Raw genomic sequence first — 11,149 nt, forward strand, 5'->3', positions numbered from 1 at the left:
GGACATTTAGGAGAGAAAATGTCTATATTTTTAGTTTTTACTAGCAGATGAAGGAATGGCTGGATATTTGTATTCATTTGACATTTTCGGGACTACAAAGATCCTCCAATAGCTATAAAAATGCACTTTTCCAACTTGGAAAACTAATTCATTGTAATGATCACTAATTCAAATAATGGAACACTCATTATTTTTTTTTTATAAATATTTTTTTTCTTCACTATAAAAAATTTTATTACGAACAAGTAGATTAGCCCGTGAAAGGCAAAGGGATTAGCTAAAAGGCTAAAATAACCTGACCGTTACCGTTTCAAAGCCGCCAAATTGGGCCAGAATTTGGTACTTCTTACGTTTTCATGCTATTACTTGTGACGAATAACTAAAATATAGTTTCCACAAATGTTAAATTGAAGGGAAGTTGTTTAATGAATCAGTTTATTACACGTTTCAACACCTCCAATGATGGCGGACGCCTCCAGGAGGAACAGCCGTTTTTTCTTTCTTTCTCGAACTACGTCACCACCGCAGGGCGGGAGGGGAGTGTTGCCGTGGCAACGCGTCGGTTGAAACACTCGCCGCTGCGTGGCCGTGTTCTCAGGTGACTCTGACACGTTCCCACACACACCGAAGACACCGATACTCAGGTGTTTACGTTGATGGAACAGATTAAAGCGACAAACTGAGATCAACCGCTGAGGTCGGCGACGTGGTGAGTTTGTTTTTGTTGTTTTTTTCCTGTTTTAGTCCATAGAACCTTCATTATGTGGTTTCAGGACACATAGTCACTTATTTTTGCCTTATTTTATAAATCTGTTGTCTAAAAATCAGTTTTTTACTGTTATAAATAAAAGAAAAAAATATATATAAAAGAGTCATTGTCAGGGAAAATTCTTTGTGATGTTCATTTGATACAAGATATTCAAAAGTAAAGTCTTTACTTTGTATTTTTTTATTGTTGTAATTTTAGTGTATTTTTTTTCTAGAATTAGTTCATAAATCAAATGTAATAATGATGTACAAAATAACAAATATGCATTAATGTTCACCATAATTTCCAATGAAAAGTGCTGTATTTTCTTAATTACTGAAATTTTCTTTATTAACCTGGTCCATGTTAGTGTTTTTCTTAGATTTTATTGAAATGGAAAATGAAAAACACTGAATATGAATTAGCTGTTACTAAGAAAAGGCTGAAAGATTCAAATTGACATTTGTTTTTTTATTACCACTTCTAATCTAAAGCTCTAGAGTCTTTAGTTTAGAAAACGTTATGGTTCAATAATTCATTGGTCAGTATTAAGTAGCAAACAAAAACATTAATCAGAATGCAGTTATATTAATAAAGCAATTATATTAATAAGTAAAGATGAGTGAAAACGCAGCTGACGTCCAAAAATAAAATCTTTGGATGATTCTCAAAGTCTTTAAAGTTTGTGATCAAAACTAAATTAAACCATAAAAAGAAAGTCCTTAAAAGGGGGCTTTTAAGGACTAAAATACTAAAATAAGGAGTGAAGCAAGGTGCTAACATTGCTTCAGTTTGCTTTTTTTATTTAATTTGATACAAATAACTTGAAAGCTTTGTTCTGTCCTTTCAGAACAAAACTTTGATGGAGCGTTACGAGTCTCTGGGTCCCGTCGGGGAGGGCAGTTACGGCACCGTGCTCAAGTGCCGTCATCGACACTCCGGTCGCTTGGTCGCCATCAAGAAATTCATGGACTCGGAAGATGATGAGGCAGTGAAGAAGATCGCCCTCAGGGAAATCAAGCTGCTCAGGGTACCTGCCAATCATCCCATCGACCATTCAGTCAATCGGTCAATGAATGACTGAGCCTGAAACCTGAGTGCTGCTGAAACACTGAGATGATCAGCCAACCACAAGACAAACAAGCTCAAATTCTCACAAACTAACCCGTTGTTTTGAGTTGGTTGTGATGTTGTGAATGCCTGACCCGTTAAAAAACCTTTGACTGGAAACCATGATGGTCAAAGTGTTAGTTATAGTAAAAGACAAAAACTACATGCATCTACATTCTCTGCTCTCTTTTGAACCTCACAGCAACTGCGTCACGACAATCTGGTGAACCTCCTGGAGGTGTGGAAGCGCCGTCGTCGCTGGTACCTGGTGTTTGAGTTCGTGGACCGGACGCTTCTAGATGAACTGCAGCAGTGCTCAAGCAGATTGAACCTTAACACCTGTCGGCAGTACTTATTCCAGGTCCTTAGAGCTGTCAACTTTTGTCATCAGCAAGATGTAAGGAATACTTTCAAAGCTTCTTTTTAACATGAGCAAAAATGGCATCAAGGATCATTAAATTTACTCCACAGGTTCAGAGGTCCAGGCTAGTGTTTATCATCAAGACTCACAGCTTTACAATCACAAATTCAATTATTTTTCCAATAAATATGTCATGGAAATATGTGTGACCCTGTGTTTGGAATAACTTATCCTCATTAGGTCATCCATCGTGACATCAAACCTGAGAACATCCTCATCTCTCAAGAGGGTGTGGTCAAACTGTGTGATTTTGGCTTTGCCCGAACCATTGCATCGCCCTCTGAAGGTGGTGTGTATACCGACTACGTAGCCACTCGTTGGTACAGAGCTCCCGAACTGCTTGTAGGGGACATCAAGTATGGAAAGTAGGTATTTCTGCACTGCTCTAGTTTCCTGTTGGATGTTATGAATGCCAAGCAATAACTGGTAGGTGTGTTTGTATGTGTAGACCGGTAGATGTTTGGGCGCTGGGTTGTGTGTTAATAGAAATGCTGACCGCACAACCTCTGTTTCCCGGAGACTCCGACCTTGACCAGATATACCACATTGTCAGATGTTTTGGTAAACTCTTACAGTAACCTAATCAGGATATTGATTCATATTCATTTATTAATAAATTCTCCTTGGCTCCAGGTAACTTGACGGCTCATCACCAGGAGTTATTTTACAGAAATCCAGTCTTTTCTGGAGTTAAACTACCTGAATGTTCAAAAATTGTCCCACTGCAACAACGCTTCTCCAAAGTTCCACCAACTGCCCTTGATCTGGCACAGGTATTCCACAGTTTGGTTATCAGTTAATGCCAAAGACAATCCAACAGTTCAAATCAATGAAGTATTAAGTGGAAGTTCTTTTTTGGTATTGTTTAAGTGACCAAATCATTAACATAATTTGTACCTTCATTTGTTGCTCAGAAATGTCTAGAGATGGACCCAAAAATACGAGCTCAGTGTTCAGACCTGTTAGAGCATCTTCTGTTTACTCAAGACTCTTTCAACATCAGGTATACTTTACCTTTGTTTTGTGAAATAAGTCTCAAATCCTAGAATTTATCTTCTAAATAGTCAAAAACCTCTGCATCTTTCTTTGTGTCTGCACAGATTTTTAGATGAGCTGAACACTAAAATTCAAAAAGACCACAGAGAAAACTCTACACTTCCCAAAATACCCACAACACTGCCAGAAAAAGATAAAGGGGATGATAAAAACTGCAAAAACAAAGACAAGAAACAATCGGAACAAACTGAAGAGAAAGTTAACAAGGATAAGACAGAGAAAACAAAGGGAAAGCAACCGTCCAAGCTGTCTAAATCTATTCATACCACCAATGAATCTTTTGTGACCAAACAACCGAAAACATTTGGTAACAAGGACATCTATCACACAGAGCAGTTTTCAATGAAACCAGAGAAAACACCTGGTTCAGAGTTAAAGGAGCTTGAGATTTTAAAGTCAACTAAAATCTGTCTCTCTGACTCATCAGATGTCACCAAGAAAGCTGTAAGCTTAAAGAAGAAAACTTCAGTAGCAACAAAACCTGATGTGTCTCTAGACTTAAGTAAAGACTACCTTCAGAAGGCCAAAGTCACAGACAACAGTGACCTGGACAAAGAGAAAACCATGAAGCTCCTTGGGGAATCATCTAAATCTGAGACAAACGAAGAGTTTGTGAGGAACTCAAGCAACCCTAGCTTAAAAGTTTGTAAATTATCTAAAATGTCCGTCAGTGATGGTCGAAGTTTAAATTTATCCCCAAAAACCGTTTTGGAATCGGACACAAGTGCAACACCTACATATCCTCTACCATCCTTCAATGACTTTACTACCCAAACAACGGTCGATGTCACAAAGTCGGGAAAGACAAGTTTGACATCAAAGTTTCAGATTGAGTTATTAGAAACTAATGCGAAGCACGACTTCCCTGAATGTCCAAAAGCCAAACAAAAAAGCTTCAGGAAATCCCAAACTACCTCAACTAGTGGCCAACACACTCATAACACCTCATTCAGTCATTCAAGGGCTGCTGCAGATCTTTCCAAACAGTCATTTACACCTGTTACAGAAACCAGTGCTGCCCACAACCTGTCCACCCTACCTCGAGGAATCTCACTTTCAAAAACAAAGACTCTTTCAAAAGACAAGGAACCCACTGATGACCAGGATGTTAGGAAGTATCACAGATTCTTGAAGCTGAATCCAATGACAGAAACTCCAACTAAACCTATTTGGTTGGCCCAAGATTCAGATGGAGAACCTGATTCATCAGAGCATTATTTTTCTAATTGGCAAAACAACATGATTGCAGCAGAAGAAAAAGTTACCTCAACGCTTGTGCCAAATGAAAACTTACCAGTGGAAAAAGCTCTGACATTGTCAGTGCAAGAGAACCAAGAGGATTCAGCTATTTCTGTGTCCATTAGTTCAACAGCTAATGCCTTAATGAATAAAGCCTTAATGCTTCCTGAAAGGTCACCTATTGACAAAAGGAACAATAGCAGTCAGGAGTTCAAATTTGATGCAAAGTCTTTGAACATTTTTCACCTTAATCAGAACCCAACAATGTCTCAATTGTTTGGTGATCACACAAGGTTCTCAGTGAACCCCAAGAATCAAAAAACTGCATTTACTCCAGATGGAAGGAAGAAAAGCAACAAGCTAGAAGGAAACAACACAAATATGTCCTCTGATTTGACTTCAGTCATGTCTATGGATCACAAAGCTTTGACGAGAAGTCTTATCCTTCACGAAAGGGACTCTACAGACACTGATGAATTTAATCACAGTGTAGCCCGATCATGTACACCTTCTCCTCCTCCTGCACCTGCTACCAATCTCCTTCACCTCCCTTCATCTTCCAGAACCCTTACCCCTTCCATCTTTGTCTCCAGTGCCAACAGGCCTGCTGCCAGCGATCACCTTCAGGGAGGAAGTTATCATACCGGGACCAACAGTCTTTGGTAGTTCTCAATGTACTTGCCTTTGAAATTTTGACCCAGCTAAGAATAATTCACCGATATAAGCTAGATTTGTTTGACCCTCCAACCTTTCAACGGTCTTAAGAAAAACCTTTCGTGTTGTCCGAAAAGCTTGTGCGCAGTCGAGCAGGGTATATATTACCTTTTTTGTGTAAAGTTTCGTGAACTGACGGTCTAACAGGACATCCTCCTCCTGCTTCCCCGCTGTCTGATCATGACATCTGTCACGCAGTGGCCGGAGGAGCCATTGTCTTAGTGGGAGGGTTGAATATGCAGTTCCTGTCTCAAGAACTCCTGAAATGTTTGTCCAGTAGTTGAAAACATTAATCTGACTTGGCCGGTTGGACAAAATCAAACTTAGATGCCTTTTTAAATGTCGCCTAGCTAGACTGCTAGGTCAGTCTGACTGTTTTTGTTAGACTGTATTTATATATTGATTATTTTGTGTTTTTGTAACTTGATTTTTTTGGTTTTATCAATGTAAAGTCAATATTTCTAGCCAAACTTACCCCAAAGCTAGCATTAGCAAAGTTGAGAGAACGATTTTCAGATTCATAAATCTCTCACAATCCAAAGAGTCTTGTTGAACAGTTGCATAAATGTTATACATGACTTACGGCTTGCTGTTCCTCTTGCATGTTGTAGGAATTTAGTTAAACCAATATGTTATGGTCATGGTCGACAGGACCAACAGTTTGGACTGAACCAGGCCACAAGGTCCTTCACCTTGCAGGTTGTAGTTTGAACTGGTGTCTTTCTTGCTTACAGCCAAGTAGGATATTTCTAATAACTTATATCAACCGTTTCTGTCTCTCTAGGCCCGAGAAAAGAGTTTTGTAAGTGAAAGGTCTAAAAACATCGTCCATTTCCCAGATGTAAGAAACTCCCTGTTGCTCAGTGGAAAAGAAGGTATGGACACATTTTTGCAAACTCTTTCTGTCCAACACTAAATCTGACCACTTTTCTTTTCTATTTTAGGTTAGTTGTTATTACAGATTTTTAAAGTTCCTTTCTTTAAGGACATAAGTTTACAAACACCTACTGTACATTATTAGGTCTTCAAGCAGTTGTAAGCTTCTGATACGTTAATACACAAAACATTTGAGTTATGCGGATGTATTTCCTTGTGCCTGGAGGTGACATGTCCATCTGTTCAAACAATTAAATGAAAGTACAAACATGGGGATGTTCAGCAATCACTTTGTTCAGGTAGGAGAGGCGTTGTGAATACCAAAGATAGTGAAACTTGCATGTCAAACCCAGAACAAAAGCATAAAACTGGAAACAGACAAAATAATTTAACAAACCGCTCAGTGGAAACGAAGCATTAGAGGAAAACTATTAGAAACCACATGTAATTTAAGTTTAATCAAATAAAACTTTTATTATTGTTTTATAAAGTGCCTAATTCACATCTCCAGCTGTACATCAAACCTTGCCAGAAGTGAAATAAAATGTTTAATGTCTTCTCAGCTAAACAGAGCAAAGGTGTTACCAAGGAACAGAGGACAGAAAAGACTCCAGTCTCACTCAGTCCACCATCAGAAGGACAATATGGACAAAACTTCAACACAAATGCGCCAAAACAGATGGAGTAAAAGGAGTTCCCCCTCCCAAACTGATATACTGATTTTAATTTTTTATTTTTATTATTTAATCATGGTGATGTAAACACTGCTGAACTATACTTCAAATACTGACTTTAAATTCCTAAAATGTTAAACTTTGAGTATGAGAACACATTTATAGTTATCATTTCCTTTAACAACCTTTGATTATTGAAAACTGTTAATGAATTATTTATTTTGGTATTTTCGTGGTACAACACAACACAGGAAACTTTAAAACAATGAATGCAACTTTCCCCCCAAATAAATCAACAATAAATCAGCTGTAAAAACATGTTGGGTGTGTCTTATTGGTCACAGGTATAAAAACGGAAACTTCTGTAAACTTTAAGAAATCCAACCCATAAAACAAACTCATTACAACAGTTGAGTATACTGACAACTTTCCCACTGGTTTCTGTATTTAGCATCAGTCTTAAGTTATTTAAGAAATAAACAAGCTCATGGTTTAATCCTACGACTCATCACTTGAATCTACTGATGTAATGGCCCTAAGTTTCCAGACTGGCGCTGACTCCTCACTGCTCGACATCACATTCAGTCTCCTGATTGGCTGAGAGCCAGCCGAACGCCCTCTGGCATTGGCCAGCAGCTGGTAGAGGAGCCTGAGAGCTTGGTTGGTGTTGTGGTTTCTGATTGGCCCTCCAGCAATTGGTTGTTCTCTGATTGGTACCTTGGTTACCGGCTTCCTTGCCGACGATTGGACCACGGACCTTTGGGTTGTGATGACCTGCTGTAAAGTTTTACAAATAAAATGTTTACTCCTCTAACAATGATTTAACACATACTAGGTTATTAAATCTGATGCTGTTTATTAATTTCAGGTCAGTCTTATGAGAAGTGGGCAGAGTGGTTAGAGTTTTTCAAACTCGTGATCCAGTTTTGTGGTTATATCTAAGCAAAAAGCAAAACGGTAATTTAAATCAAAACAAACAGCAGTATTGTATAGTTTAATGCTTTATTCTAAAGTATTAATTGTAGGTAGGATGTTAGAGTAAAAACGGTGGCCATCTTGAAACCATAGATCCTGGACACCTGATTTTAATTTTGGTGGCATTGAAAATGTGTTCATGGTTATCCTGACTGTGATTCTCCACATAGTAATCAATGATTATCTGCGGGATCCAATATGGCAGCCAAAACAAACAAAGATACATTATTCTGTATCTGTCTGTATGTGCTAACCCTACAATGAATTCCACCTCAGAAAATATTTGTTCAGCTTCTAAATCTCAATTCAAATAGTGTGACACTTTGATATTAGAATACTTTGATACCAAACAAGACAAACAGGATGTACAGGTCTTGATTGGACTTCATTGTGGAAGGTTTCACCGGGCTCAGCACCGTCTGGTTTCTATCTTACCTTTGCGGTGGCAGGCCTGGTTGTTGTTGGACTGATGTTAGATCCCGTGTCAAAAACCTTGCAGGTCTCATCAACAGGTGAACCATCAATCTCTGGAAGCTCAAATTCCAACAAAGGCGGATAAGACTCAACTGTCAAAGAGAAATTAGAGGAATGTTGGTTTTTGCAACGGATAGCAAGGATCAACTGCCTGAAACTCTTCAGTTTCTTCTTTAGTTGTAAACTCTTTCCTTTGACTCTTCTGCTGCAGACCATACCGATCCATTCACTCCAACCCTGTTCAATCCGCCTTAATCCAATTCTGCTTACTTTGTCTAGAAAATCTGGTTCATTTGGGGAAATGTGAATGCATAACTGAACTCTGGTTTGCCTACAAAACTTGGTCTAGGTTTGGTTGAAGTGAACTCTGCTGCGGTTCAAATGCATATGAGAACGCTAAGCGGATCAGAGGCCGCTCCAAAATCAGGAGTAGGATTACATAGCAGGGAATTCTGGGTAAATACAACCAAAACAAACGTGATAGTCTAGCTGTAGCTATGGCTTGTGATTTTTTACCAAAGACAAAAGAGAAAATCACAGCCATTTAGAAAAATACTCATTTTACGATAAAAAGTTTTGCCACCAGGTTGAGGTGGTTTTTTGGCCACATCAAAATTGGCTAACTTTGATGTGTTTTTTGAAAGTTTGAAAGTTTTTATTGCAGTTCATAAAACTGCAATAAAAACTTTTTCTTTCTTTTTTTTTTTTGCATCACCTGACTTACTACTGGTTCATATCATGAAGATTAAGACAGCCTGTAGTAGGAGGATAATGGCGTGGCATGTTTTTAATGACTTATTGCGTTAAGCAACTTATTTACATGTGATTTTAATTGTATTTTTTTTTATTGGAAACAAAGAAATTGCAAAATTGTGTATTTTTTGACATCAGTGGAATATTGACCGCTCCACAAGCAGGAAGTGGACTACAGCGCAGGGCATTTTGGGTAAATTCAATCAAAACAAACACGTTAGCCTAGCGCTAGCAGAAAAAAACGGTTTGACAAAAGAGAAATCCTATAGCCACTAAAATCTGATGCCACTCCATTTTTGTTTACATTTTGTGAAGAAGGAAGATGCCCTCAGTGTCTTCTTCAGAGGTTTTTGTTTTGTTCTTGGTGCAGCGCCCCCACAGGCGAGGAGGAGAACAGGGTTTTCTAAGAGTTCGGATAATTTGACAGTGCAGTGCGAGATGGAGAACTGTAGCAGCTGAAAATTTAACAAATGTTACAATTTATGTCCCAGTTTTAACCCAGTCTACCCAGACTAACAGGTGAGAAACCCTCTGAGAGTAATGTGTAATTTTTTTTTTACTTGTTTACTGCCAAATATTTGAAAAAAATTTTATTGGATCTATAACTTCTCTGCTCTGTTTGTATGAAGGTGTCTTTGCTGCCATCTGATCTATCAGTCTCTGCTGCATTATTTATAACAACAGCTCTGAGGTGTTTTTCTTTGGTCTCCATCTTTTGTTGCCACCTGAGCTGCTATAAACACATCAAACGATGAAATTACAGCCCGATTCCCAACATGCTGAATCATCCTGTCTGTTTCTTTCAGCTAAAAACAAAACATTTTCTGAGAGAAAAGCTATTAAAACAACGCTGAGTGAATCTGCACTCACCCGGGATCCAGTTGTTGCTGTGAACTTTGAGGAAAAACAGGAGGAAAATGATGGATGAAGCAGAGAAACAGGGAGACATGATGACTGCAGAGGAAGGTGATGAAGAGTGAAGGAGGCAGAGAGGGAGTGGAAGTGAAGAGGAGCAGGACGGCGTCTAGACTTTAAAGGTTACTCAGAGCAAGTTTGTGGCTCAGAGTTACAACAGAATAAAATCCTTCCTGCTTTTCCCTGGGAATCTCTGAGCGACTTAATCCCAGGAATGTTTCACAATCTCTCTGTAGCTTTTACTTGTTTTCATCAGAGTTGGCTGGATTTTTAGTAAAAAAAACATAAATTTAAGCATGTTTTATCAGATCGATGTTTGTTCAATTAAAGTAGGACAAAAATATTAACATTTATTGAGGAAAAATTTAGTCTGGAAACAGGTTTCCTCCTATTTATTATGATTTGGGATGGAGACAGTTGGAATTCCCCAAACGTCTCCTCTAATAAAGTTTGAACCGTCTTGCCAAACCTCCCAGCAGCAGCAGCAGTTTTGTGTAATTATATTCCAGCCCAGATTAGCTGCACATTAAGCCCAAAATCTTTGTTTGATCTCCAGAGACGAGGTTTCCAAAACACTTCACATGTGAAAGCCAGGTAGAGGATTTATACGACGGTGTGTCAGGGCCACAGAACAGAAAGGAGCTCTACATTTAAGTTAAAAAACTCAAAGATTTACCAGGAACATTTTAGAAATTTCTGAGTTTCGAAAAGTTTAAAGTTTGCTAGAAAAAAAATCTAAAATTTTGAGATTAATCTCAGATATTTTCTAGAAAAGAACAAGAAAATTTCAGTTTAAAAAGTCAAAAATGTGCTAGAATTTTTTTATATATTGTATATATATAGCAAAAAATCTGAAATTTTGACATTAATTTCTGAAATATTCCAGAAAAAAGGTGGAAATTTCTGTACTCAGAAAAGTAAAAAAAAAAAAAAACATGCTAGAAAAAAATCTGAAATATTGATATTAATCTCACAAATTTTCTAGAAAAGTTAAATATATTTGAATTTTGAAACTCAAAACATTTTCTAAAGTCATAAATTTTCTACTTTTTAAAATGAGAAAAAAAGATTTATCTCAAAATTTCTGATTTTTTTTTTTGCTTGCAAACTTTTGACTTTTAAACTCAGGAATTCCCATATCTCTTCTACAAAATTAATGAGGTCAATCTCAAAATTCATGAGGCTTTTCTAGCA

At 37.8% G+C, this 11,149-nt stretch overlaps 2 protein-coding genes across 7 annotated transcripts in view; one reads left to right on the forward strand and one right to left on the reverse strand.

The window, feature by feature from the left end:
• The window catches only part of LOC114156967 (myelin-oligodendrocyte glycoprotein-like), a 1,059,483-nt gene that overhangs the window by 793,698 nt on the left and 254,636 nt on the right, over nucleotides 1–11,149 (reverse strand). The gene's annotated exons all lie outside the window — the stretch shown is intronic.
• Nucleotides 565–10,626, forward strand: LOC114156946 (cyclin-dependent kinase-like 2). 5 transcript variants are annotated; one of them, XM_028037579.1, is made up of 10 exons: nucleotides 565–709; nucleotides 1,599–1,778; nucleotides 2,061–2,255; nucleotides 2,460–2,644; nucleotides 2,728–2,840; nucleotides 2,913–3,052; nucleotides 3,194–3,282; nucleotides 5,900–5,987; nucleotides 6,073–6,163; nucleotides 9,847–10,626. In XM_028037579.1, the coding sequence occupies exons 2-10, from the start codon at nucleotides 1,611–1,613 to the stop codon at nucleotides 9,966–9,968; spliced, it is 1,191 nt and encodes a 396-aa protein (XP_027893380.1). In that variant the 5' UTR covers nucleotides 565–709; nucleotides 1,599–1,610; the 3' UTR covers nucleotides 9,969–10,626. The 5 variants fall into 5 exon arrangements, 3 of the variants coding, with proteins under 3 accessions (XP_027893380.1, XP_027893379.1, XP_027893381.1); XM_028037578.1 differs by lacking the exon at nucleotides 9,847–10,626 and adding an exon at nucleotides 6,728–6,872; XR_003598043.1 differs by lacking the exon at nucleotides 5,900–5,987.

The sequence above is a fragment of the Xiphophorus couchianus genome, chromosome 14, assembly GCF_001444195.1.
Source record: "Xiphophorus couchianus chromosome 14, X_couchianus-1.0, whole genome shotgun sequence".
Classification (NCBI taxonomy): Eukaryota; Metazoa; Chordata; class Actinopteri; order Cyprinodontiformes; family Poeciliidae; genus Xiphophorus; species Xiphophorus couchianus.

Coding starts and splice junctions, on each gene's coding strand:
- LOC114156946 (XM_028037578.1), top strand. CDS start 1,611: ATGGAGCGTTACGAGTCTCTGGGTCCCGTCGGGGAGGGCAGTTACGGC. Junction 2,645..2,727: donor GGGGACATCAAGTATGGAAA/GTAGGTATTTCT, acceptor TTGTATGTGTAG/ACCGGTAGATGTTTGGGCGC. Junction 6,164..6,727: donor GTTGCTCAGTGGAAAAGAAG/GTATGGACACAT, acceptor ATGTCTTCTCAG/CTAAACAGAGCAAAGGTGTT.